Source organism: Colletotrichum phormii (genome assembly GCF_030913505.1).
Source record: "Colletotrichum phormii strain CBS 102054 chromosome Unknown BDP81scaffold_13, whole genome shotgun sequence".
In the NCBI taxonomy this organism is placed as follows: Eukaryota; Fungi; Ascomycota; class Sordariomycetes; order Glomerellales; family Glomerellaceae; genus Colletotrichum; species Colletotrichum phormii.
The window spans coordinates 797,624-824,216 of record NW_026851455.1 but is presented as its reverse complement, the minus strand read 5'-3'; the positions used below and the strand labels follow the sequence as shown (position 1 = coordinate 824,216).

At 54.5% G+C, this 26,593-nt stretch overlaps 7 protein-coding genes across 7 annotated transcripts; 2 read left to right on the top strand and 5 right to left on the bottom strand.

Moving 5' to 3' along the window:
• Window positions 1–367: 367 nt before the first annotated feature.
• BDP81DRAFT_323267 (acyl transferase/acyl hydrolase/lysophospholipase) lies at window positions 368–1,591 on the top strand (the record flags this gene model as incomplete). Its single annotated transcript, XM_060584781.1, has 2 exons — window positions 368–858; window positions 934–1,591. 2 exons carry the CDS (start codon window positions 368–370, stop codon window positions 1,589–1,591), a joined length of 1,149 nt encoding a protein of 382 aa, XP_060443810.1.
• Window positions 1,592–2,428: 837 nt separating this feature from the next.
• Window positions 2,429–4,340, bottom strand: BDP81DRAFT_450943 (methylenetetrahydrofolate reductase; the record flags this gene model as incomplete). Its single annotated transcript, XM_060592587.1, has 2 exons — window positions 2,429–2,586; window positions 2,642–4,340. 2 exons carry the CDS (start codon window positions 4,338–4,340, stop codon window positions 2,429–2,431), a joined length of 1,857 nt encoding a protein of 618 aa, XP_060443809.1.
• A 2,796-nt stretch (window positions 4,341–7,136) lies between these two features.
• On the bottom strand, window positions 7,137–8,379 carry BDP81DRAFT_322541 (uncharacterized protein; the record flags this gene model as incomplete). Its single annotated transcript, XM_060584705.1, has 2 exons — window positions 7,137–8,098; window positions 8,229–8,379. 2 exons carry the CDS (start codon window positions 8,377–8,379, stop codon window positions 7,137–7,139), a joined length of 1,113 nt encoding a protein of 370 aa, XP_060443808.1.
• A 562-nt stretch (window positions 8,380–8,941) lies between these two features.
• Window positions 8,942–13,520, bottom strand: BDP81DRAFT_46714 (uncharacterized protein). The gene is made up of 4 exons (XM_060594449.1): window positions 12,203–13,520; window positions 11,380–12,144; window positions 10,121–11,315; window positions 8,942–10,063 (listed from the first exon to the last, which is right to left on the bottom strand). The coding sequence occupies exons 1-4, from the start codon at window positions 13,284–13,286 to the stop codon at window positions 9,292–9,294; spliced, it is 3,816 nt and encodes a 1,271-aa protein (XP_060443807.1). The 5' UTR covers window positions 13,287–13,520; the 3' UTR covers window positions 8,942–9,291.
• Window positions 13,521–15,881: 2,361 nt separating this feature from the next.
• Window positions 15,882–21,965, bottom strand: BDP81DRAFT_482248 (RNase3 domain-containing protein). The gene is made up of 5 exons (XM_060594997.1): window positions 21,731–21,965; window positions 21,616–21,670; window positions 18,747–20,602; window positions 17,631–18,713; window positions 15,882–17,565 (listed from the first exon to the last, which is right to left on the bottom strand). Exons 1-5 carry the CDS (start codon window positions 21,737–21,739, stop codon window positions 15,901–15,903), a joined length of 4,668 nt encoding a protein of 1,555 aa, XP_060443806.1. The 5' UTR covers window positions 21,740–21,965; the 3' UTR covers window positions 15,882–15,900.
• Window positions 21,966–22,495: 530 nt separating this feature from the next.
• BDP81DRAFT_323129 (TAP42-like family protein) lies at window positions 22,496–23,593 on the top strand (the record flags this gene model as incomplete). Its single annotated transcript, XM_060584768.1, has 1 exon — window positions 22,496–23,593. One exon carries the CDS (start codon window positions 22,496–22,498, stop codon window positions 23,591–23,593), a length of 1,098 nt encoding a protein of 365 aa, XP_060443805.1.
• Window positions 23,594–24,019: 426 nt separating this feature from the next.
• BDP81DRAFT_322802 (uncharacterized protein) lies at window positions 24,020–26,593 on the bottom strand (the record flags this gene model as incomplete). The annotated part of the gene is made up of 2 exons (XM_060584729.1): window positions 24,020–25,675; window positions 25,733–26,593. The coding sequence occupies 2 exons, from the start codon at window positions 26,591–26,593 to the stop codon at window positions 24,020–24,022; spliced, it is 2,517 nt and encodes an 838-aa protein (XP_060443804.1).

The following is a 26,593-nucleotide window of genomic DNA, read 5'->3' as shown; positions in this document are numbered from 1 at the left end:
TGTTAGAACATTCCGACATGGGTCTATCAAATAATTCCCCATTTGCAGGTGATAGTGCGATCCGCACGCAGGCGAGCTGAACGAGCACCCCGGCGTGGCCGGTCTCAGCCCAGGTCGACATTGACGTGTAATGGCTTCATCAGCTTCATCGCAAGCCGCCACTGAAAGGTCTAGATTCATAGTAAAAAATAAAAAAAAATAAAAAACCCGAGGAAACGAGTGCAGATTCGTACTTGTCTAATTGCGCTCGCAGTCGTTCCCACGTAGATAAAATGACGGCCCGATCCCTCGACGAACTCACCAACGAGCGACTTAACCATCATCTCCTTCTCATCGCATTTGCAAATACCGCCATACAAACCTCATCATGGTTGGATCCCCTGCCACTAAGCATCCCAACGGCGCCCGCCTCCTTGCCCTCGACGGAGGCGACGTCCGCGGCGTCGTCTCCCTCCTCATCCTACAAGAACTCATGCGCCGGATCCAAGTGAGAAAGAAGCTGGAAAAGGAGCCTCTCCCCGTGGATTACTTTGAGCTCGCAGCCGGAACCAGCACGGGCGGCATCATCGGCATCATGCTGTTCCGACTCCGCATGACGGCCACCGAGGCCATTGCGCAGTACGACATCATCGCCGAGGACGTCTTCAAGCCCAAGATCTACGGTTGGAGCATTGGGTTCCTCGGAGATACGCTCTCGTCCTGGGTGAGTAACAGCAAGACCATGGTGCAGAGCAGTCGTTTCGACGACGCGTCCTTGATCACCGCCATCAACAGAGTTGTAGATCTTCACGGCTTGGATAAGGACGACAAGCGGTTGAAGGGGGAGGCTCTGCTTCAGCACCCAGCGGCTGGCAAGTTGTAAGTTGAAGAAAGGCCCCTCATGAGGCCCCTCCAGACTACGTCAAATTTTCCTAACAACTTGAATCATTAAAGGCTTGTGTGCACGACGGCCCAGAACAGAGGAGAAACGGTCCTGATGAAGACGTACAAGAACACAAACCTGTACACCAGCTCGACAGTAAACAACCTCATGAAGAGCCACGGAGACGAAATCACAATGAGCCTCGCGACGAGGGCGACCTCCGCCGCCCCGACGTACTTCCCCGAAGTCAAGTGGCCCGCGGGCGCAGAGAAGCCGCTCACCTTCTGGGACGGAGGTCTCTTGAACAACAACCCCGTCGATCAGCTGTGGAACGCACGGTACGACCTCGTCCAGCCGGGCGAGGCACAAGAAGAAGACGAGGAGCCCAGGATCTCGTGTGTGATCAGTCTCGGTACGGGCTACAACAAGACCGAGTCGCCGAATGATTCTTGGTTCCGGCTCACGGGGGTGGCGGCGACGGTGATGGCGTTTGCTACGAATACGGAGGCCAAGGGGAAGGACTTTTCGAGGCATATGGCGGCGCTTAATGGTAGGCAAAAGGGGGCGAAGACGGCGTATATTAGGTTCAATCCGACGCTTGGAGAGAATAAGATTGGGCTGGCGGATTATACGCAGATGAAGTTGTTGAAGAAGCTTGCTACAGATTATATTAAGCAAGCCTCTGGGGATAAATATTTCGAGCAAGCGGTTGATGCGATTTGCTGCTAGGTTTAGCCTGCAGAGAATTAGAAACGAAGCTGGATTTGAACCATTGATAATATATCGTACTTCCAGTATGGACACAACCCAATGTAGTTTCATCACGCTAGAACGCATCACAAGGTAAGGCAGGCTGATTCGATGCTAGAATAATGGTTTGAGGGAACAGTCACGCCCAAGTTGATTTGGCTCTGAAGATAGACTAGATGACGATACTAGTCCACAAGTTCCCTCGATCCGTCCTCACCACTCGTCTCCCCCGTTCCGACCCGCCGCAATCACCTCCTGCTGCAGTCGTGATCATCCTTTTTCTCCTTCCTGCGTTCCGTCGTCATTTCCCGCCATTCCATAGCATACACTGCGTGTGTTGCTGCTATCCAAACGTGAAAAATGAATTCCGAACGCTTGTTGACAAATAAAAAGGGAATTCGTCTCTAAATAAATAAAAAACACCCGTGTTGAAACTCCTTACTCTCTGGTTTGTGTGGTTCTCCCGGACCTTTTCTTCTCGTTGGGGAAAAGAAACATGTGGTCCGTTTGTATGGGGGGGGGGGGGGGGGGGTATCGTTGAGATATATGCATTTGCTCCGTTGCTTTCCCTTCCTGTCCGTTTCCGCTTCTCCTTGACTTTTGGTGTGTGGTGTCATTTGTGTGTTTGGTTTCACCTCATGCATTTACCGCTTCAATGCCGTGGATGAAAACGTGCCCACCTGAAAAAAGTTTTTTGTTGAAAAAACAAAGTTGACCCCCTTTTGCCCTGTTGAAAACGCCGCTCATGATGCATACTTAAGTAAATAGTAGTAAAGGGGGTGTGTTAAACACAAGTCAGAATGAATCGTTCGTTAGTTAGTTCGCCGCAACTGCGGCAGGAGCGCTGCCGTTGGTTTGTTGTTCCTTGGCGGCTCCATTTGTCTGAGGCTCAGCCGGAATGTCGCTGTATTCCTTGACCTCGAGGCCCTCGAGCAAGTCGAAGAGAGCCGTCTTCTGGTGGAAGTCGTTGTTCACTGGATCATGTTAGCATTCTTGTTCGACACGTTCAGACTGACGAGCAGGACTCACCGATGTTGATGAGGTACCAGTCGTTCATGATACGCTCGACAAGGGTTCTGCTGGGAGACCCAGCCTCGAAGCAGTGTGCCCAGTCAATACCCAAGCGGAAAGCCTCATCCTTCCAGGCCATGAAGCTGATCCCCTCGACAATGGTGGGCTGGACAATCTCCTTGCCCGGGAAGACACCCCATGTGACGGCGTTGGGGCTGTCGTTTGAAGCATTGTACTTCAGGTTGCCATTCTTGGTGGTGGCGTAGTAGGTCATGTCAGGGTTCTTCTCGACGCGGGCAACGATCTCATGGTACACATCGGGGTGGACGAGGAGTTCGAGGTAAGCCTTCTGGTAAACATATCCGTTTGCCGGTCCCCAACCGTGTACTGGGTGGGTTGACTTCACGCCGTCGACGGCAGGTTGAGAGTTGATGGTCAGAAGACCACGCTTGTTCAATCCAATGAGCTCTTCGCGAATAGGATCAGCTTCGCTTGTGAGAGGTGCCTCACTCCAGGGCAGGGAGTCGAGCTCCGTCTCAAGGTATCGGACAAAGATGTTGGCGATGTCTTTGACTGACTTGGGCTCGCCCCACTTCTTCCTGTTTTGCTCGTTCGTACCGGTCAAGCCAATGCCGTAGGCATCCAGCTCACCAAAAGCGGGAGACCGAGAATCACCCCAGCGTCCGTTGGGGAACTCGTCCCAGTCCTGGGTTCGAAGAACGTAGGACTTGTTGCGCCCCTTCCAGAAGATGGGACGGACATCCTCCTCTCTGCGTCCGTGAGCCAAAGACTGCTTCCAGGGAAGGGCATGCTTCACAGGGCGGTCGCTCGTGGGCATCCATTCGAGCTCCTCGAGAACCATTCTGGTGGCCTGAGCCAGGTTCATGGTGTAGAAATGCAGGTGGTGAATACCGGCAGCGACAATCTTCCGGCACATCTCGGCGACCAGACCCTTACCGACCTCTCTGACGGCAACATCGTCGTTCTTGATAGGCTCCAGAGCCTTCATCCACTCCTCGGGCACCTTGCAGTTCATGTGCTTGGCGCGGCGCAAGAAACTGGAGTAGGTGGCAATGGGCATAATACCGGGGATGATGGGGACGGTGATGCCACGCTCGCGAACCTTGCCGACCCAGCGAACAAAGTTGTCGCCGTCATAGAACATCTGTGTGACAATGAAGGCGGCGCCCTCATCGACCTTCTCCTTCAGGTGGTCCAGCAACTGCTCCTCGTCCTTGTTGTCGTCACAGCCCTCGGGGTAGCCAGCAACACCAATGTCGAAGTGGTCGTGGTAGGTGGCACGAATGTGCTTGACCAAGTCCTTTGCGTAGCGGAAGCCGTCGTCGGTGGCCTCCCACTTCTCGTGCTCTCTCGGGGGATCGCCACGGAGGGCAAGGATGTTGGTGCAGCCGGCCTTGTAGGCCTTGCGTAAAGCATCGTTGACCTTTTCCAGGCCCATGTCTGTGCAAGTCAAGTGCATGCAGGTCTCGAGACCGTAGATGGATTGGGCCTGGAGGACCATCTCGCAGGTAAGCTCGGCGATGCGGCCACCAGCACCCCATGTAATGTCGATGAACTTGGGACCGAAGTGGTACATGCGCTCCATACGATCGTAAAGGTTCTGAACACCCTGAGCCGTCTTGGGAGGGAAGTACTCGAAGGAGAAGGAGGGCTCGCCCGTCCTCTGGGACTCGTCGAGCATAGCCTTGATGTGCATATTGGCGATTGTGTGGGTGGAAGTTTTCTGAGTGGTTCAAAGACAAGGCAGAGATGAACTATGGCCGCCAAAGGGCTCGCTAGAGTCGCCGGGTGCTATAGACAAGCTTGTCAGACTCAATTGACTAAAGAAAGCAAAACAGGAGAGCAGATTGGGGGAGCGGATGGCATGTACGGGAAAGTGAAGCTATTTAGAAGTGGCGTGAAAGTGCCTTGGGCAAGGGAGACAAAGTGGCGGAGAGGCTAGAAGGTAGCGGGGGTGGGAGTGGAATGGCGGGCGGTAAAGTTGGAATGGTGGAGGGGTAAAAAGGCGCGTGTTTAAGGAACGCCAGGAAAAAAAGTCAAGACATTCTGAGGCAAGGGAAATAATAAGTCAAGAACTCACCAAACAATCTCGTTGGCTTAAAGCGTATGGTACGTCTTCTCCTAGCACACCGGTCCCCGGATCTGCGCGGTAGACAAGTTTCCCAGTAGTCCCAAGAAAAGAAAAAAAGAGGCACTTGAAGGAAATTGGTCTTTTGAGGTATGAAGGGGGGAAGAAGTTTGGAAATTTTGCAGCACCGGCCGAGATGTGCTGCTACCTTTGGTCCTAGGAAAGTAACAGACCGGGAAGAAGAAGAGAAGTGACGGAGGGTAAAAGGTACGTAGATACAGTTCCAGACCCCCCCCAGTGCTGGAACCCACGCTCTTGCTGCATCAGAGCTCCGAACAAGGAGGGAACCTAAGCATTGAGAGGGGCCAATGATTGGCGATTGCCCCTCCATTGCGTTGAGGTAGGTACATTTCACTGGGCCTCACTGAGATCCATGATCCATGATCCATCATCCATGGATGGGAGGTACGGATACCGCACCGAGCACCGCTAGTCTTGACTCTTCTATGAGAGTACCTAAGAGTAAGAGCGAGAATGAGAGTGAGAGTGAGAGTGACTCTGAGACTCCCAATGAGTGAGTGAGTGTCCCTTTCCCCCCACCTTACTACCCTCAGTGACCCTCCATCGATGAGGTGATCGTCCCTGCCCTGTGCAACTGCGGGGTGCGGCAGAAAAACTGTCAAGTCCCCGTAAAGGTGCTCACCCTCAGTCTGTAAGGTACGAAACCGTGGTGTTTCTTGAAATCCCCGTCTCAGTCAACTGTGTTCTCATCGCACAAATCAAGGTCGTTGTGTGAGTAAATTTCATCTGTTACAAAGTCTCTTACGGCAAGGACTCACATCAGTGACTGCAATAGGTGTCCTGATGGCATGTGCCTGAGGTGACGAAAGGACCGGATACTTTCTCGCCCGCCTCATCCCTTCACCGCCAGACCGGACGACCTACGTCAGGTACGCTGCACCCTCACAAGTCACAACCCTCTCTCATGCTTCCCCGACACACACATACGGATACGCACACACTAACCAAGCCAGCCGCTTTCGCACCGTGGAAGTTTATTCCAACCAGGGCCTTCCCTTCCCGCCCTTCGGGTCCGTCGTCGGCGGTCGGCCACTTCCAGCCTCTGGCGCCTCTCGCGCTCCACACAAAGCCCACACGTCTCCGACTGTTCGTCCTCCACAAGCCTTCATAGCTCCAAGAAGGGTCCATTTTCTCCAGATACCGCACCCTTCTGCTACTCGATCTTTCTGTGTTTTAGTTTCTACCACGTATCTCGTGATTATACACGGATGGGGGGGGGGGACTGTCGACTACTCTGATTGGCGCATCTGTCGCGGAAACGGCTGGCAAGTTGCAACCCGTTGGCTCAGGTTTCCTCCACTCACTCTCTGAACCAACAAACCGTTTCCCAGAATCTCGGGAAACCGGGAAACCGGGAAAAGCGGGAGATCAAAACACCAAATTCCTTCGCCCAAAACTATAATATAAGTCGCTGCAAAGGCTTGTTGGGCAGTACATCCCGGGAACCCTTTTTCGGAATGACGTCCGTTGGTCACTTCCGCTGCGCTTCAGTCATTCACATGGCACAGACAAAAAAGTCCTGCAAAACGAGGGATGGGATTCTGCGTCATGCCCCTCGACTGGATAAAGTTGGCCCATCGGGAAGCTTTTGATACTAGATCGGGCCATCTCAAAATACCCCCCGTCACACACCAACGGCCAATGTCCCCGAATCAGTGCAACCGAGTCCGACGGTGACAACGGCGCAAAGCTCCGAAGTATTACTTCGTTACACACACGGAGCGAAACATATTGGTAGCACAGCATAGTACGCGCGACGCTTTTTCCAGATCGGCCACTGAGAGCTCACCGGGCCTTTTCCACTCTGTGAAACGTTCGAATTCGGAGTGACTGGCTGACTTGCTCCCCGCATCTTGCTTCCAAGCGAAGCCAATAAGCTCCGGCCAAGCATCTCGCCTTCCGCGACTCCATACACTACCCCGGCCGCCCGTCTACTGCATGTCGCGCATCTAACCTCAGCCCGGTTACGCATGCTTCTTCTGGCTAATTCCTTCGGAGGGAGAGGGAGACAGAGAGAGAAGGAAAGAGAGAGAGAGAGAGAGAGAGAGAGAGAGAGAGAGAGAGAGAGAGAGAGAGAGAGAGAGAGAGAGAGAGATGGGAGTTAGATGCTGATGCCTAGTAAGTCTCAACTCAAAACGGCATTGATAGTGGCAACAGACCTTTCTCCGTCTGGGCGTCAACTATTAGCTGTCCACGAGTAAGTAAGAGAAGATTAAAAAGCTACACGGTCCAGAACGACCCTCAGCAGTGCCAAAGTGCGTGTGCCAATAGTATTGGTTAGACTCTTGATTTGCCTCATAGTCGGTCTACATGCACTCTACACGTCTACAGCCTGCAACACGTCTAAACGGCATCACCCAAATCAACCACACTGCCCGGCCGCATCTGCAACGCCTCAGCACCCCTCAACGACCGCCACCTATTGCTCTGCGCAATAACACTCCTATCAAACAAGAACCACCACCTCTCAAACAGAACCTGACCGACCTCCCAGCACGACGCATCATACGGGTCCCCGCCCCAGATCCGCGCCCCTTCGCTGGAATCCTCCAAGTCGTACGCAAAGTTCACCAAGCCCAGCTGCCCTCGGGCCGCAGGCGGCCTCGCCCCGTCGGGGAGACTGAACAGGTTGATAATCCGATCGCGGACGTCGGGCCAGGGGAGGAAGTCCATGATGGGGTGGTGAGGCACCAGAACCTGCGCCGCCGTCGGCTTCCACGTCGCGGGCAGCTGCTCGACCGGCGTGCCCGTGCCCAGGGCGAACGGCGACGTCGCCAAAGGATCCCACATTACGGACTCGGAGCCCAGGCGCGTGGCTACACGCAGTAGTCCTGTGAGAAGCTTCAGATCGCTCAGGGGCAGGAGGTAGCTATCGGGGAACTCTGGCAGCGAGAGCGATGCGCCGCTGTCCATGAGGGACGCTGGGTCGATGGTTGAAGGCGGGCTGGGCAGGACCGCCATTGCGGTCTCGCCGCCGTCTGGGTTGTTGTTGTTGAACATTGGTGGGTTAGTACCGTACAGCAGCTCCGATATCGAGCTGTCGTCTGAGAGATCGGCTGGCCACGCCGCAGATGCGTCCAGATTGAATCCCACAGTAGCGCCGTTATCCGGATCAGCGTTCACCGAAAGGCGGCGGTCTGCAATCGAGTCAATCGGGTCAATGGCATCAGGAGCAGCAGCAGCAGCAGCGGCTGCTGCCGGAGGAGGAGAGCCGCCGTGGTCGACGCATGTCTCAGACACCCGGCGTTCTGGGCCGTCAGCGCGCCTCTTCTCCTTGGCGAGGCGGTCTTGTTTCTTGCGTTCGCCTATCCTTTCAGGGTTAGTAAACCTGTGAGTCTGTTTTGATGCAGTCGACATGTGACAACGATGCGCCACACCAAAGGACCATGGTGCAGGAGAGTGCACCATGGGGGGAGGCGGTGAAAGACAACGTACGGTATCTGCGCTGGGCCAGGACGTTCAACATCCGCTTCCTCTCCGGTGCGTCTTCGTCAATGTTTGGCACGTCTAGGGTGGGAGGTGCTTTGGGGAGTCGTTGCCGCGTTCTGGGGCGGTTGCTGTAAGTCGTGGGAACCGCCGAGCTCATTGTGCTCCGCTGCCAAGAGGGTTTTCTGTGATGGCGAGGGGTAAGATTGTGATGCTGTCCAGGGACCCCAGGGATTGTTCCAGGTATGAATCGAAGTGACTTATTGGGCTGCAGTGAGGTGATTCGTGGAGAGAAGTGATGATTGAGCTCGGAAGCGGACGATGAGGTGTAAGCATGTCGTTCAGCGATGGATGCCGTACAGTGTCGAAACATGCATTATGTTTCCTGTCTAAGCATAACGGATAGACCCATTGGTGTGGATATCACCTGTTACTTAACAATTATTGTTGAATGGTGAGACTAGTACAGTTTTCGGCACAGTATGCTACTAGTGTCGTCCATGATCTATCTACCAACCTGTACCAAGCCACTTCTATACTAAGGAGAAACCGACACCATCGTAACGCTCTATGCCTACCTCTCCTTGAACATGATGGTTTTGAAACGTAGTACACGCAAAACTCGCTACCGGGGCTTTCCCTCTCGTTGCCTTCGTCTCTGCTAGAGCTGCGAGGAAGACGGGAGGCACCAGACACGAAGACAACCCAAGATAATATCACACTTTCTGACTAGAGACGAGAGCGAAGACAAAAAAAAAAAAAAAAAAAAGGCACAGGGGAAAATGAAATGACCCAAAGACTTCATTATGTGTGATGAGATTTTTATATTGGGTATACAAGTTGAAAATCCAACAATAGCAACCAAACTCCCGCCATCTCATTTCCGTGATTTCGTTCCGTTTGCTTTTTTCTTTTGTCAAAACCCGTTGAAAAACCGGGCGTTCTACATGTGCTTTTCTTTTCATATTATAGTCCGTCATTTCGACAGTAAACAACACTGGACGCTTGTCTCCATCGGTTCGTCAATGTCATGTCTGGGAAACGCAGTAGCTGCGTCCCATCACCCGAATGACTAACATGCAGGCCCCGCGCCACTTCCGAAGTCCATTCCCATGGCCATGTCAAGACCCTCCAGGTCGGCCGCACTCAGGTCAAAGTTCATGTCTTGCAGGATGTCGTTCATCTCCGCGTCCGAGAGCGTCAGGTCCATGCCTGAGGATACGGCAGGGGCGGGCGACACCGTCGGGGCGGAAGTCGACGTCGCCGCTGATGCCGATACGGATGCCGGCGTGGGCAGTGGTCGAGGCTGCGGACGAACGAGTACCGGCGCCTGCTGCTGCTGCCGCCCCGGAATCTGGCCCCTCGTCATCATCCACCCCTTAAACTTGCCCAACAAAACAGCATCATCCGCCGCCGTCTCAGTTGACCCCAAAATCACCCGCGCCTTGGCCCGGATCGCCTCGTCATCGGGGAACGACCCCGTCAGACTAATCTCCGACTCGACGAATTTCACCAGCCCGTCCTCGAGCTCGCGCGCGCAAAAGATGGTGGCCGGTTTCGGGTACCGCGTCTTGAACGTCTCGAGGTACTTGTTGGTGATGCTCGAGTCAGTCTGGAAGAACTTGATGTTGCGGATCGGCACCTCGGTCGTCTTCTCGCTAAAGGGCGCCATGTCGCCTTTGGGGAAGGCGTAAGGGGGCGCGAAGCCCGTGCCGCCTTGCTCGAGCGACCATGCGTCGCCGGGCGGGAGACCCGGGCCGGGCTCTGCGATGATGCCGGCGTCTCGCTTGAAGCGGCGGAGCCATTCTGCGTTGTCGGCTGCGGTTTGGTTCCATGGGTCGTCGCTGTAGGGTATGATTAGCACGGTACTTTTGCATTTGGTGTTCTTGGGGTGGACTTACTCATCGTAGAGAATGAGGCGTGCTTGGAGCTGCAGTTCAGCATCTGACGGCGGGTGTCTGTGAGGGTTGTCTGCTGACATGGCCGCCACGGCGTACTTCTTCAGTGTACGCGCCAGACGGCGGTAGCAGTTGGCGTCGTTCAAGAAGAAGGGGCCGGTCTTGACGCCGCGAGGTAGGGCAGCCTGATCGGGTGGCAAGTAAGCCGCGGCCGTGTCGGCAGTCAAGAAGGAAGGGATGCTGTTCAAAGTGTTGGTGGCCTGGAAGCTGACAGGCGAGATACCGGAGCCAGAATGTTGCAGCGATGGCTGGCTCTGGGAGCCGGGTGAGGTGGTCAGAGTCGATCCCGAAGCAGAGGCCGGCTGGTGGCGTTGTCTGAAGGCGGCGAGCCACTCCAAGTTGTCGGCGGCGGTCTGGTTCCAGCCGTCGTCGAATTCGTAAATGACCATCCTGGCCTCTCGCTGTAGGGCTGCGTCATCGGGCTCGATCCCCAAAGCCCTCTGCTTGTCCATGAAGTCCGCCAGGGAGTGCTCCAGTCTGCTGTAGTTGTGGATAGTCGAGTCGATCTTGGTGGTGTCGGTCGATCGCTCATTGACAACCACAATGTCCTCGGTTCTGGGTAGGTGGGCTCGCTGCCGGAAATTGGCGAGCCAGTTGGTCGAGGAGAAGATACACCTTACGAGCCAGCTGGCAATGTGATCCGAGGGACTGATTGAAACCTCCTCGACACGTCCAACAATCTCTGCCGCCGTTTGCTGCAGCTCATCATCCATAGCGGTGAGGCCCAGTAGCCTCTTCGCTCTGACGAACTCGTGAAGCTGGTTTTCCAAAGGACAAGTCTGGAAAATGGTATCTTTGGAGGCTAGTTTCAGGGAAGACAGTCTGTTCTCAGCCGCTTGACGTATAGGACCGTATTTGGCTGATAGTTTGACGTCCTCATCTGACATGATCAGATCACGCAGCCAGGAGAATTCGGATGAGATCTCTCTGATCGACAATATTTCAGAGGCGAAAATGATACGACAGGCTTCCAGCTGCATCTGGCGATCGTCCGGGAGGGTCTGGTGCTTATCGTAGTGGTTCTGCATAAAGTATGCCAGCTCGATTTTGATCAGCTCGTACGCGTTGCGAGGGGTCTCGGCTGGGGCGCCACTGGCTTTGTACGGATAGGGCGAGTTGCGCTCATTGTCAATGAGATCTGTATTACCACAAGTTAGACTTTGGGAGCTTGTCTACGGGATAGCTTAGGGGTCGGTGCATACATGGCGGGATCGAGTTCTCGACCATCTCGAGCACCGGTGCTTCAAAACCCCAGTCTCCCTTCCAGTCCGCCATCGTATTTCCGTCACTACGGTAATGGTTGGCAATGTGCTCCACTCGCGAACCCCAGCTGTCCAAGACCACACCGCAGAAACCGCATCGTGACCGAATCTCTGGTGTAGCGACCTTCCAGGCCTTCATGGACCAGTCGACGAACTTGCAGTCGTGGACGAGGCGCAAGTGCTGATTCAAATGATCCTTTCGATAGAAGCACCTCTCTTGGAGTAGCCGCTCCTGACACGCAGAATGGTTGTGGCTCTCAATGTGGGCGTTGTCGGGGTTGGCCTCCCCGCAGAACACGCAGGCGAGCTGATTTGTCGCCGGGTTGAGTCCAATAGGCCCGTCAGGAGCACACACCCACCTCTCGAGGGAGAGATGGAGGGACTTCTCGTGCCGTTGCCAGTCGTGCTTGGTCCTGAAGCTTTCGGTACAGAATGTACACTGGAAGGTCTTGGGAGGGGCAGCGAGGGCGGTCTTCTCTTCCACCTTGGTGCCGACTCGCCTCCTGCGGCGCCTACGGCCGCGGTTGAAGGATCCAAAGGACCCGAATGAGCCACGAGAGGCATGGGAATAGGCAGACGCGAACGAGCCACCGCTAGAATGGGAGGTTCCGTGGGAGGTTCCGAGAGAGCTGGCCGAGGAAGCATTGCAGAGAGATTTGCCTGATCCGTCGTCGGTGAAGTTGAAGCTATAAGGGCTCGTAAGACCTTGAAGGAGGTTAGCTTAATGATGCAATGGTAGTGCCTCGGACAGCAATAATCATACCTGATGATGAGGTCCTAGAACTGGATGCAACGGCCATAGCAATGGCAGATACAGTAGCGGGTTCATTTTCAGGCGGGGAGTCGACCCAACGCTCTAGGGGATTCATGTTGCGCACTCTGCCGTCCGGCGCAGGAGTTCCTCGTCTCTGAGGAATGTCAATGGCACCGCTGTAGCTGCGCGGGTGAGGTGAAGTAGAGCGAGGAGCTTGCGTTTTGCCCCTACGACGGGCATTGGCAAGCCAGTTGGTGATCTGGGTTTTGTTGAGGCCAGTCTGGCGCTGAAGCATCTCTTTCTCTTCGTCACTCGGGTAGGGGTGACGTGTGTGGGTGGAGAGCCAATTCTTCAGGATACGGACAGACTCGCGGGAGAAACGAGCGCCTACTTTGGCTGGTGTAGCCGTGTTAACCTGCGCCGCCTCCATGGCAGGCTGGTCGGCTGAGGCGGTCATGCCTCTCAGCGGGTCTGGTGTCGATGTGCTGGGCAGACCAGCAGCGAGAACGTTGTCCTCGAGGGTGCCGCGAGGATGGTCACCCATCGCCGGCCAAGCGTTCAGAGATGACAGGAGGTCCATGTGGTCATCTTCCTGAACGGCGCGCGGGTGGTCCCCCATGATGGGCCAGGGGTTTTGGGAAGGGATGGCATCGGATGTGTCGAGGTCGGCCAGGCCGCCAGGCAAGTGCTCGGCCAAGCTGCATTCGCTGCGAAGGGCAACACACGAAGTACAGTACGACTTGAACTGTCCCTCCTTGATCTGCTTGCACGAATAGCCACCGAGAATGCAATTGTTGCATGGCGTCTCGGGAGCGAACCACCAGTCCTCCTGGGCACTGGACAGTTGCGTGTCAATCAGTTCGAGGGGGTCACCAGTCAGGCCAGCTCCTGGTGCTGCAAGTTCCCCAGAAAAGTGCTCGAGGGCGACGAATCCAAAGTCGTCGTCGTCGGCATTCTCCAAGACCAGGTCCAGATTGGGATCGGTGGGCGGCACGTCCTGGGTGGGCATGTTGAAGATGTTGCCCACCTCGGTAGCGGCCGCCTCCCAGTTGACGAATTCGTCCATGCCGGTGTCCTCGGGGATGGTTGTCATTGTACTGACTGGCCCTTAATGCAGGGCGCGGACTGATTTGGGAAACTTCCTGAAGGGCGTGAATGGCATGGGAGAGATGTCCTGCAGATGGAATTGCAGATCGATAAGGGCGTGGTGGTGCTCCAATGTGTCGCGTCGATGTCGATGGTGCTTGTCAGTCGTCAAAGAGACCGGAAGGGCGTCGGTCAGCCCCGCTCCGTGTAATCTTTCTTGACGACAAGTTGACAACCAAGAACGGTCGAGATGGTAACTAGGCCCGGGCGTTCTTTGGAGTTGTGACAAATCCAAAGTCCCACGGAGGCAAATTGAAAAAAAAGGGTATAAGTAAAAGAAAAGGGTACAAGTCGGGACAGACGAGTTCTAGGCGACGAAATCTTTTATTCAAAAGGTCTATCCTTCCCTCGCTCAGTAGATCGGATCAAGCCAGCCAGATGGATTCTGGCGTTCGAGGAAGCGTCCAAGTCGGAGTCACCAATGGTTGGCTCGCCAGACCGGGATTACAATGGGTCGTGTCATCAGAAGGGCGCAAGTCGCATGTCTTTTGACAAGTTCACTATGCACACCCTTCGGACGGGGGGGGGGGGGGGGGGGGGGGGTGGCAGAGGGATCATACCCCCACATACTCTGCGAGTCTGCGCTTGCGCCGGCGTCTCTTCCTTGTGCGTCTGCGTATAGGAAAGGCTGGTTCGCGTTTTGGCGGAGGGGATGCGGAGTGTAAGCAGTAGTAGCTGAGATAGGGCGCCGTCACTTGGCCGGCGGCTTCTCGTATCATCGTGGGAGTTAGGTCAAGATAAAAACATTCTCAAGAGTCCATGTTCCCAATGATCGTATTTCTCTCGGCTCAAGTTGTGCAGACTTATTCATCGTTGCCAATCGACACAAGAGTAGGATGTTGATATCGCAAGTACGAGCAGACCCTGGGGGGGGTTTGATCCTAGTGCACATACGGATACAGCATGACAAGGCAATTTGCAGGGTGCTTTCTAGAATCCTCATGCTGTTTCTATCCGTACAACTAGGAAGGCTGAGGTGGTCGCAAAGAATGCAATGGGCTCGTCGCCCTCGGCCGATAAGCTGCAGATCAGAACGTTGCCTCGCTCTTCTATTTGACGACTTTGCCTGCAGCAGGTTATTCCGCAGCCTACCCATCTCATGGTATGTTCCGCTACTAGTCAATGGGGGGTGTTGGAACATGTCCGTCTGACGGTGAGGCCGTTCACACCAAAAAAAAACGCTTAAGCTAAACATTATAGCCAACCCTACGGGGGTGTTTCTACCCAGGCTGTTCAGCCAATGTTGTCCTTCTCAACATGGTCCTGTGTAACCTGTATTAATAATTGACCCGCCTTCTGCAGCCATCCACCCAGAAAACCATACTTCAAGCCACGAGAGACTGCGGCCGGCCTTGGCTCTTGAAGGACCCAAGGGCGTAGGGACTCGCATTCCCGTCTTACACCCATGTACGATTTCTTTTAACGTCGTTACGTCGGCCGGTAGATGAGCGGCTTGTGAGTCAAGATTGAAGCAGAGTCGAGGTATATGACCATGAAAGAGGCCATACTACAGTTCTAGAGGTAGAGTTGGGATCTCCCTAGCCAGTAAGTATTAGCTGGTCGAAGGAGAAAGAACAACTTTCCATTATCAGGTACTTTTGGCAATCAAGACCGACTCCATTAAACCTGGTTACGAGAGCGAGTTGCGGTCTCAAGCCGAAGCCGATTCCGCGTTTTATTTCCCAGGCTCCCGCGACGGTTTCTCCGCGGCTCCTCATATGGCCATCAGAAATGCTTGATTGCATGCCCGTCAGCCGCACCCCGACGGCCGCTGACCGCCCCCGTCTGGGGATGAGTCGAGGACTCGAGAAGCGAAACGACCAACCACCATCCATCCGTCCAAGTTCTCAGCGTGCGCTAGACCCGGAATCCTCACCCACTCCGGACCCCACTGCCGTACGAGGAAAACCTCGGAGCCTGGAACAAAGGCGCTTGTTAGGACCCTTTGTCGGCTCTGACTGCGAGGTCGGAGGGCTGTTTGGGTCAAAGCTTGTCAAACATCGGACGGGCGTGAGGACCGTTCAGCCGACCGAAGATGGCTTCCATCGGTCTGTTGCGGTTTGAAGTGGATAACTCGGCCGGAAGGATATCTTTTGGGTTGAAAATCAAGTTTGACATGACTACAAGTGCTCCTTGGGGTCCCCTTGGATTTCATCGAGAAGGAAGCGAGACCGGCGTGTTCCAAGATTGAATCAAGAAGTTGGGGCCGAGGTATCTCCAAGATGGTTTAACCATCAAGTTTGAAGCAGTGACTCAGACACGAATTAGCTGACAGACGGTATACAGCACCGAAGAAGGCCATTTCATATAGAGGCTTGAAGAAGTAGGAGATGAAGAGGTAACGCGTCTTCATTCCGTGTCATCTTGCTGCTCTATCTCAATCCTCGCTGCTTCGCTGTCTTCGCTGTTTTTGGTAGCGATATGATCTTCTCCGCTAGCAATGTGCCAGTCGGCCTCCGGTGACATTGCACCTCGATCCCGTCTCTACCACTTCCACGCTCTGTCCAGCCTGATCTCATATCACCACACACACTCTCTCTCTCTCTCTCTCTCTCTCTCTCTCAAGCAGCAGCACCATGGTCAGCAGTGCCACACTCGCCCTCTCCCTCCACGCCCTGGCAATCACACGCAAACTCCTTCCTAAACGCCTCCTTATCCATATCTGAAAACTTCTCAATGGCCATCTTGGCCACCGCAACCTTGGCATACCGTCCGCTCGCAGCCGTGGCGTGGAAGTACACCTGCCCATGGATCATGATGCCGCAGAGCACCTGCGTCTCGGTGATGACGCCGGCGCCGGCCTCGATGGGCGGCACGACCTCGTTGGTCATGAGGCGCCATGCGTCGCAGCCGAAATCATTGCGGAGCATGTGCGAGACGTTGGTGACGGGGTGATTAAGGGCGTAGTCGCTGTAGAGGGACATGTCTGTGAAGAAGGGCCGGACGTGGGCTTCGAAAAAGGCGCGGACTTGGCCGTAGTCGTAGCCCGAGTCGACGAAGACAGCGCCAATGTACGCCTCCATCATATCCGAGAGGTATTTGGGCGCGTCTTCTACGTGTTGCCAGTAGCTCACCGGGGCGGCGGTGGCGGTGTGCTCTGTGGTCTTAGCCATTGCTTCCTGTCCCTTCTCTCCGTCAGCGGGAGCTCCGATGTGAACTTCTTCCATCAGAGCCTCCTCTCTAGCACTCTCTTCGGCAAACTTGAGCGAGGCGACGAATTCTTGCGTTTGGTTCAGCAACGACGCCTGGGCAGTCAAAATGTGCCTATGAAGACCCAACTTCACGCAGAGACAGGCCAGGAAGCGATTGCTGACCATGGTGCTCTTGTGGCGTGTGAGCCACTCGGGGTCGGCGCTGGGGAACTTGTGGTAGAGAAAGTCAACGCACGCCATGTCGAGCAGGGCATCGCCGAGGAACTCGAGACGCTGGTAGTTGGGCAGAGAGCACTCATTGTGAGGGCAGGACGGATGCTTGAAAGCACTTCGTAGCAGCGCAGGCGACTTGAAATCGTAGCCCATCTTCTTCTCGATCTGCCGAGCCACCTCACGGTACATTGGAGAGGCAGGGTCAGTCTGCCACGACGGGGGCTTGTACCCAGCATAGTAGTCTGTCCACGAAGTCATGCGATGGTTCTTGTCATTCACCATGGCGCTGACAGCCCGGATGGCCATGTCGAAGTTGTTCGAGTTGCTGAATGTGAGGTACGCGGCGCCAATCAAGGCCTCGCAAACATCGGCGATGGACTTGTCCGCGAGAGCGTGGTTGGAATCAACGGTGCCTTCCTTGCCTCGGATAAGGCGGAGGCCCTGAGGGTACCAGCTGCGACGGTTGAATGATTTTGATCGCACGTATTCCTGTAGATGCCGGTCGATAGCCTTGTTGAGGAGGTTTCGGTTGCTGATCAACAACATCCGCTCGACATGGTACTGGAACTCATTGTTGTCTGGATTATTGGTAAAGAGGGCAATGGTGGTAGCCATCTTCAAACAAGTATCGCCAATGAACTCCAGGCGCTCGTAATTGTTGCCCATTCCACTTTGGAAGTTGATCTTTTCCGCGTCATGCTCATGACTGTTGTCGGAGTCTTTGGTGACGGCTTCGAGGGCCAAGTCAGGCCGGATGTCGAGGTTGAGCAACTCGCACAAGTCCAGGGCAACCATGACCTGGTCCATTCGATGAATGATGGCGGGAAATGTGAAAGCCATGACGATTGTCTCCATGGGCAGCTATGGTCATCAGTTTTTGAGTTCAGAAAGTAAAGAGATCAAGAAAGGAGAGAGCCTAGACTTACAGTCGAGATCCTCAAGGGCTCCAATATCACGTAGCAGACCTTGGAGTCTTCATTTGTGGCCTCAACGAAGTCGTCCAGAATGTTGCGTCTCAATGAGATCACTTCAGCCTCGACCACAGGCTGTGTATCGCGCCATGTTCGCTTCAGGCGGCTCTTCATCCAGAGACTCACACTGTACTCCTTGATGTTCTTCTCCACAGCCGAATCACGCCAAGGCCTGTGACCAGGGTCCGGTACGCCATCGGGCACGGGATCCATTGGCTTCAGGTCTCTGCGGACCCCTCTCAAGCGTAACTTGCGGGATCCCGCGTAAGGATCTATCACGAGCTTGTCTTTGAAGAAGTCTTCTGAGGTGTTGTCATCCCAATCCAGATATTCTCTATCCTTGGTCGTTCGAAGGTGGTTCCAGTCGACCAATGTAGCTGCGTTCGCCGCATGTCGAATGCCGACATGATGGTTCTGAGTCGTCGGGGCGAGAAAGTAAGGCATGTCTGAAACTGTGGCCTCGTACTCCTTGCTGAATACGTCCTTGAAAACACGGAGAGTGAAGGTCTTCAGAAGCTCTGAATCTTCTGAAGAAATGCTGATTGGGTTCGGCATGGACATGGCGAAGGCATCGGACTGCTGGTCATTTCCAAAGAAAAGAGGTATAGGAGGAAGATCAGGCAATTTCGCTCTCGTGAGTAGAAGTAATGGCTTCGACTCTTTGCCAACGGCGTCCGGCGAACCAAGTGTCAATACCGTGACGTACAGTTGATCAAAGGTACCAACTCGTGACCATATTTCAGGCTTCGTGCGCATCTTGTACTCTGCTCTTTTGTTGGCGCTGATGGCTAGGCGGGCATTCCGCATTGCAGGCAATTTCTTGGTGAAGATCGGCTGCAAGTTGAGATCGATGTACTTCTTCTTGATCAACTCCTTGCACATCTCGAATGCCGCAGAACAGCGAGCAGCCTGCTTCCTCTTGTGTGGCATTCCCGTGATACTAAGAATCGGCGATTTTGCCGGAAGCTGAACCTCGGCGACGAAGGATTGTCCCTGGTTGGTCACCACATACTCGGGTGTCAAGACTTCATCGCTAGACTGGCGTAGGGAGGATGCGAAGTTGGCCAACACCTCGAGGCTAGACATCCACGTCAGCTTGGCGCCTGTCTCCTTGATTGTGTATGTCTGATAGTGCAACTCTCCTTGCATCACACTGGCGTTGACGTCCATCCCCATGATCTTCTTGTCTTCCGGCAAGGCGCTGCAGAAGCGGCGGAGGACGCTTTGGTCATACGTAGCCTGCGCTACCGCTCGGGTATGCCTTCCATTGCCTATCTCAACGAAGGATAGGTATTCTGAATCTTGTTGTCTTGCGCGTCCCTTCGACTGAATGTACTGAATGACGGACTTGTAGAGGTCAAATCGCATGACCACATTGCAGGCAGGAATATCTATTCCCTCCTCGGCAACTTGAGTAGAGAAGATGCAGTTCACTTCACCACGTCTGAATTTCGTGATGGTCAAGAGCTGTTCCTTGAAGGACATGTTGGCGAGACCTGCAGAGGACTGACTACCAACAAGTGCTGCCGGTTTGAGGTGCGGCAAGTTCATGCCATCCTGCTTGAACAACTCGGCGAGCAGTACCGCAGTGAGCCTCATCTCCACAAAGACGATGCACCGATAATCAGTCGGCTGAGAAAAGCGGACTTTCAGTTCGTCCCAAAGACGAAGAACCTTGCTGGATACATCGTCCAAGGTGGGGGGCTTGAAGTTGTGGCTTTGGATGATATCTCGAAGCTTTTGGACTGCCGCTGTATGCTTGCCGCTACCATCGAAGCCCGTGTAGTTGATATCTGTTCTGTTGGCTAGTCGTGCGATAGTGTTTTCCGTAAGGTAAAGCTTCCAGAAGCGATCTGCTACCCATGGACCGAGTTCTGCCATGGCGGTGGTGGTCCATTGCAGCTCCTTGTCAAAGAGCTGGTTCCTGCGAATGAGTGCCCGTATTTGCTGCACAAGTTCAGATTCAGACGATCTCGCTAGAGGTGTATAGTGGATTTCCCTCTCTGTGATTTTCCGCTTGTTAGGATTCAGAGATAGTGATTCCTCGGAGACAGTGGCAATCTCGCTATGGAGGAGGCACTCAAGCTGAGCCGTGGCGACCTTCATGTTCGTCTGGGCGTCAACCGGAGACGCAGTCATGCCGAGAATTTTGGGTCTCTTGTTTTTGTCGGGCTCTTTGATGTAGAAGTCCTTGATGATTCGCGCGTAAGGATGGTTCTTCTTCGTATGATGTGCCTCGTCGAAGATGAGAAGGTTGATCTGGTCTATGCGGATGTAGGAGTGCATCAAGCATTTCTGCAATATCGCCGCAGTGCAAACTATGACCATGTTCTCTTCAAACTGTTTGGCCCAGAACTCGCTTGACCACATTTCGTCAACCATGTCGCCGCAGTAGCGGGCCACAGAATGCTCCAAGTTACACTCAAGAACCGCGTGCTGCTGAAAGACAAGCGATACCTTGTCAACCAGAAAGAAAGCAGTACGTTTCGGCTTTCCGAGTGCGCGGTCTTCGACCTCCTTCTCAAGTATGTGACGAAGTAGAAGGGCGGCAATCAGGGTCTTGCCGGTACCGGTGTCCAGGACTGCTATGATGTTCTTCTGCTTCGCTCTTTCGAAAAGTTCGATCTGATACTCGCGGGGAGTCTGAATGATTCTTCGGTTCTCATTTTCCTTCACCAAGTATGCAACAGATCCATGAGTCGGAGCCTTGGTCCTCGAGGCTGCCTCTAGCACCCGGGCTTGGTTCGATTCAATCCAAGACTGGAACTTGGCGTGATCCTGACGCTTCTTCTCTGAGATCTTGCGCGGCCTCTCAGGGTTCAGGCTCCAGCGGCGATAGTCATCTTCATCATCATCATCCTCCTCCTCCTCCTCCTCCTCCTCCTCCTCCTCCTCCTCATCCTCCTGATTGTGGTTGCTGTCCTCATCTGCTTGATCCTGCTCTTCGACGCTGGGGGAAGTCGCGGTTGAGTAGCTCGGAGAGGGTAGCTTGGTGGACCTCTCTGCTGAGCAAAGTTCTCCTAGTTCGGTCGTCGAAGGCGGCTTGTGACTTCTCTGTACTGGTGTCGAGGGCTGAGAGGGAAGGGGGGTCGCCATATCTGCGCGAATCCTTGATGAGGTGGGGTCTCTACCTCGGTTCTATTCTTGGAAAGAGAATGCAATTTCGGATGATGGCATTGAGTTATCGAGGGGAAGACTGGATGCGTGGAGCGTGTGTGCAGGATGAATGTGAATAACGTGCGATGCCGCTTCGGAATCAACTCGGAAGAGAATGGCTCCTTCTCAAACAACTTCTTCTGGGGTCAAGGCAGCGGAAGCGCGTCAAAGTCAATAATAATCAACTTTGCCGCTGGGCCGGACGAGAAGCAGGTCACTGTAGGGTGTCAGAAAATTGATGTAAATGGAAGAGTCTTGGTAGCTCTTGGAAAGAATGTAGGAAGCAAAGAATACCTCTCAGTGCGAGAAATCACACCTCAGCACTACGTGAGGTGTTTAATGTCAGTGACGTCTGACTTGGCAGTTGTGGTCGATGAAGTGAAGGCGGGAGGACTGAAGTGAAGTGGAGGTGGTGGAAGGAAAGCTGAGTGAAGGTGATGATGAAAAGGCACGATACAAGAAGGGGAGAAGGATTTGATCGTCTGCCTTCTAGGGCTTTTAAAAACTCGAGGATGGAAGGTGCGAATGGTAAGATGAGTGGAAGAGTGAAGAAGCCACTCTAAATGCCTCGGACGGCACTGTTCTCAGTGATGACTTGGCTCTCACTTCAATAAAGATGTTTACAACGAAAACGAACTAGACCAGTCGTTTGGAAGAAGGTTGGTTTCTTCGATGAAAAGGGCAGGAACGGCATGGAGAATCCAAACATTTAGACGGAGGATGGAAACAAGACTAGACTTATGAGAGTGGAAAATGCAAAGAGAGTACTGGTCAGCTTAGAAACATGTTTCCTCCGATTGTTGCCGGCATAATGCGGCAAGCAGCATGAGGCAAGCAAACTGATCGAATTCTGTGAGAATTTCGCCTGGCTTTGTTTATGAGCCAAGATACATACAGACAGTGTCCATGGCCCTGGGTTTTTTTTTAAATGAGACGCGAACAGCTGCCCTCGAATTGTTGCTTCATCGCGAAAGATGTCTAATGACGACTCAGGCACATTGTGATGCCTGTGTAAGCAACTCGGCTGTAATTTGAGATGGCAACATCGAGGTTGCTTCATATGATGAGATGAGCTGTCTCATTGAGGCTGCTGTTTACACTCATTAAATGCAGGGTGATGTTTGCAAGTATTAGGTACCTTACCCTTCGGTCGAGCTTTGCCGACATGGACCCCTGTTATTACCCCACCTTCACTCAGCTCCCCCGCCGCCGTGAGACTGAGGGAGCACTGGCCCCTGGGATGGGAGGTGGTCCCTTTGATAAGATAAGGACCCTTGCCGAGAATGCAAATCGCCACTCAAGGATTTGGAACCACGGAACCTAACGTTTGGCGCCATTTCTCTGCTGGTTTCTTTCTAAGAGCAAAGAGGCGAACCGTTGCAGTAGATTCCAAGCTAGCTACGAGTTCATCATCACACGCCACAGTCTAAGATACTTTGATCGCCGCTGCAGCTTAGCTTGATTATACCCATTCGCATCGGGCGACAAGTCTCCCCTCGAAGCTTTTCTTCTCATCTTCCCTGTAACTTGTCGCAATTCCCATCCTCCATTCTCTCCCAACCCCTCCACGCCCCCTCCCCACCACTTAATACCTTACCAAGCAACCAACGACCCTCTCGACGACTACCTCCCAACAACCCACAACCACAACCCGAAAAGCGACCATGGCAGACGAAGATCAACCCAAAACCCTCAAGTCCGTCTTCACCTCGGCCGAGAGAAAGCGCCTCACACTCGAAAACTCCTACGAGGCCTCCTCCCCGACCTACCTCGACGACCTCCAAACCGCCATCGCAGAGTACGAGACATGCCTCGACCTAATCTCCCGCGCCGCCCTCTTCTCACCCAACGAGTCCCTTGAGGACCTCTCCACCTCCTCGCTCCCCTACCTCCTCATTACATACCACCTCGCCGAGCTGCACCAGAAGCTCCCCTCCCGCCGCCCCATCGAGCGCCGTGTCGCCCTCGAGCGCGCCCGGGAAGCCTACGAGACCTTTCTCGGCGCCCTCGACTCCTACGACCTCCTAACCGACACGAACAAGATGCTCTACGAGCGCTACACCGACGAGCCCCTCGCCTTCTCCACCCTCGGCACAAACGACCCCGCCAAGCGCCGCGACGCAAAGATTGCAAACTTCAAGTCGGAAAAGGCCCTCAAGGACCGCCTCGAAGCGCTGCGCCGGAATCCGCGCTACCAAAACGAGGACGGCGACGACGAGGTCGCCCGGGACCTGCACCTCGCGCACGTCGCGTACTCGGCGCACATGGCGTTCCAGGGCCTCGAGGGTATCAACCGCGAGCTGGAGGTTCTGGCCCAGGCCACGGTGCCGCTGATGCCCTCGCCGACGTCCGTCGAGGAAGACGAGCGCCGCCGCACCGAAGACCGTGGCGCTGCTGGATATGCCGAGCGTCTTGAGCCCCCGCGCCGGCTGCAGAGCATGTTTGGGCAGGGAGGTCCCATATTGTCCACGGAGGGCAAGCCGCTGCAGCCATTCACGCTCGTCGGAAACAGGCAGCAGATGGCCAAGGATGTTTTCCGCCCCGGCCACAATCTGCCTACGATGAGCATCGACGAGTACCTCGACGAGGAGATGCGCCGGGGCGGCATCATCGAGGGTGGTGGTGACGCGAGCTGGCACCGTCCGGAGCCCAACGAAGATGACTTTGACAAGGCGGACGAGGAGACGATGAAGGCGAGAGCATGGGACGAGTTTGTCGAGGCGAATCCAAAGGGTTCAGGAAACACGCTGAACAGGGGCTGAGCCAGGAAAGCGGGATATGGATTCGGGGCAATCGGAATGGGAGTATGTAATTCGGAGGAGTTTGATGCATAGACTTAAAACAAAAAGGGAGGATACCACCACGCAACGATATGATGACGGGCCTTGGCGAGCTCACATTATGGCGAGAACGGCAAAGGTTTTTACTGATGTTCTTGTATTGAATACAGCATGGTCAACATCTACTTCAGTTGCCTAACTATCCGGTCTCATCTGTGCTAACCTGAACGTAAGCCAGTGTCATCAACCGCAGACCCCTTTTTGTACCCTGTGTAATCACCAGTATGATCTGCCACCATGGCAATCTCAATGCAAATTTGTTGATACCCCGCCAAAAACGCCCAAGACAAATCCCAAAGTCCACATCATTATCATGAGTATTGGTCCCTGCATTTACAATGCCGCGATCTAGACCATAACCAAATCATCGTCGTCATCAAGAAGGGAAGAAGAAGCGGTGCTCTTCGAAGAGGACTCAGCGGAGGCCGGCTGGTCCTCACGAGTCGAGAATGCCGCGCGAGCACCAGAGCCCTCAATGACGTACTCGGGCGTCTGCTCTCGCGAGCGGCTTTCCTCTGGACCAATCTCCGTCATCACCTCGTCGTCCTCGTCAACGTCAGTATCGAAGTGGATGCTGGTGCCGGCGTCCGACTGGTCGTGACTCTCATCGAGGACCATGGTGCTCATGGCCTCCGCCACGGACTGTCCGTCCGCAGGGACGGCGAACTTGGCGTTACCGAACTCTGAGTCTCCGTCCGTGAAGGACTCTGTGCGGACTGATACGTCGTCGGCGATGACCCTGTTCGGGTTGAAGATGGTCGAGATGCCGTCTTGCACGTCCACACTGCCAGGGCCGATGGTGCTACCGCTTCCCTCCAGGCGAAGCTGTCTCAGCTCGCTGCTCATCGAACCCGTGGTACTAGAGGCGTCTGAGGGGATCGTGATGCCGGTGTGGTAGGCCGGTCCCGGACCCGCTGGGCCGTAATCAGCAGGCGGCAGGGAGTGCTCAAACACACCTCCGGTACCGTCGTCGTTACCGCCGGCCCAGAGAGGCAGGAACTTGAGCTCGTTCTGGTGCAGGTTCAGCAGCAAGTGCGGCGTCAAGTTCATCCTAATCTCAAAGTCGGCACGGACGCATTCCTGGTAGAACGGCCTGAGGAAGTCCTGGAGCGGCTTTTGGAATTCGTGGTTATCGAATCCGTACTTGTATGCGCCTGGGACGTTCAGCTCACAGGTGTCTTGGGGGTTCTTCATGGAGAGGGGGCGAGGGAGGTTCAGAACCGCCATCCAAGTGTCATCCCAGGCGAACGAGGGGTGCGCGTAGAGAACCTCCTTCAGGTGCTTCCACAAGGTCGAAACCACGTTGTACATGTTCATCTGGCCCGAGGCGCCCGTAGTGAACACCTCGGATAGGGACGTCCACTTGTTGCCGGTCGTCTCGTACAGGAAGGGGCACAGAGCCTTCTGCACATTGTTGAACTGGTTGTAGATGATCTCGAAGCGGTTGAAGTTCTGAATGTCGACGTAGCTGGCTCGGTGGTCGTCAATCTTTTGGAGATCATCGGCATCGAGAGGCTTCCTGAGCAGCTTATAGACCACGTTGGTCTCCCAGAGAGTCTTTAACGAGAACGAGACTGTCAGCGCGGAGACCTTGGCCTTGACCATGACGGGGTCGTCGGGGCAGCTCGAAAGCATGCTGATGAGGGTCTTCAACCGCGCCCACTCCGGAATCTGCAGGTCGTCGAAGATGGTGTCGCTGACCAGCTGGTTGACGGGCCACGATACACGCTCGACCATGGCTCTGGCCGCGTGCTGGATGAGGTTGTTCAAGTCGTCGCCGGGATCGTGGCGTTTGCGTCCAAAGACGGTGTAGGCCGCGGCCTTGGGTGTTCCCTTGACATCGGCGGCTTCTTCCAGGGCCAGCTCGTTGACCAGGATTCGGAACGCTGTGCGGGTGACGGCGTCCAGCTTCAGGGTGACTCCGAGCTGAAGGCTCTCTTCGGGCAACACTTCGATGAAGGAGGTGTTGTTGGGAGTTGTAATCCATTGGAGAACCAGATCGCGCTAATCATCATGTTAGGATCAGATCATAGTAATAAGAGTGACGAAGAATAAACTCACCACAACAGTGGTACAGTCCAAAATCTTGGCCACTGCCACCAGGGTCCAAAGTCGAGCGGCCGAATCGATGAAAACTCGCTTGTTTGCAATGATGCACATGAGGCGCAGGATGTTGACGCGATGGCGGATCGGGCAGTAGTCCGGGATTCGTCTGTAAGGGGGAATCGGGGCAGCGGAAAGATCCCCTCTAGATTTCTTCTCGAGAACCCTGGCAGCCAATCCCTTGTCCTCTCTGTACAGCCTCTCCTTATTCTTGCTGTTCTCTGAGACGACGTCGCGCAAACTCTCTCTGATGGCCGAACTGATGGCATACTCCATCTCCGGGTCCCGCTCCTTGTTCTCATCTCGTGCCGCTTCGCTCGTCGAGATCTTGTCGATAATCATGTTGAAGCTATCGAAATTGGTCTCCTTCCAACAAGAGCAAACGTCGTCATGGCCACGCACGACGTAGTCGTCTACGCCGTGCTTGTCGAAAGCCGTCCACCAGTCCATGATACCCGGTGTCAGCGAAGCTTCGGTCATCTGGAAGACGAGATCGTCGCCCTCGGAAGGAGGCGTGAGATCCAAGACATATTTGATGCCAGGGGGGAGACTCTTGGCAATCTTGCGCCGACGCTGAACACGGAACTGGTAGGTAGGATTCAGCATCTCGGCGAACTTGGATGACCCAGTAGCCAAGAGCTTCTTGGAGTGCATCCGGAATCGAACCGAGTTCCATGAGTATATGAAGCAATCAACGCTGTCTGCTGGCTTCACAGGAGTCGGGAAGTCGACGAAAATCAAGGTATCGCCTTTGTTGAGTTCATTCTCAATGTCGTGGAGAAGGAACTGGCAGTATCGGCGAGCCTGACTATGTGGCAT

What these genes read in the sequence shown, in the direction of transcription:
- BDP81DRAFT_482248 (XM_060594997.1), bottom strand. An exon ending in GCAACAATCGGAGGAAACAT is followed by an intron (nt 20,603 to 21,615) that starts GTTTCTAAGCTG and finishes AGGATCAAGCAG; the next exon opens with ATGAGGACAGCAACCACAAT. An exon ending in CGTGGATGTCTAGCCTCGAG is followed by an intron (nt 18,714 to 18,746) that starts GTGTTGGCCAAC and finishes TCCCTACGCCAG; the next exon opens with TCTAGCGATGAAGTCTTGAC.
- BDP81DRAFT_46714 (XM_060594449.1), bottom strand. Translation starts at nt 13,286, where the DNA reads ATGACAACCATCCCCGAGGACACCGGCATGGACGAATTCGTCAACTGG. An exon ending in TTCTAGGACCTCATCATCAG is followed by an intron (nt 12,145 to 12,202) that starts GTATGATTATTG and finishes ACCTCCTTCAAG; the next exon opens with GTCTTACGAGCCCTTATAGC. An exon ending in CGAGAACTCGATCCCGCCAT is followed by an intron (nt 11,316 to 11,379) that starts GTATGCACCGAC and finishes GTGGTAATACAG; the next exon opens with ATCTCATTGACAATGAGCGC.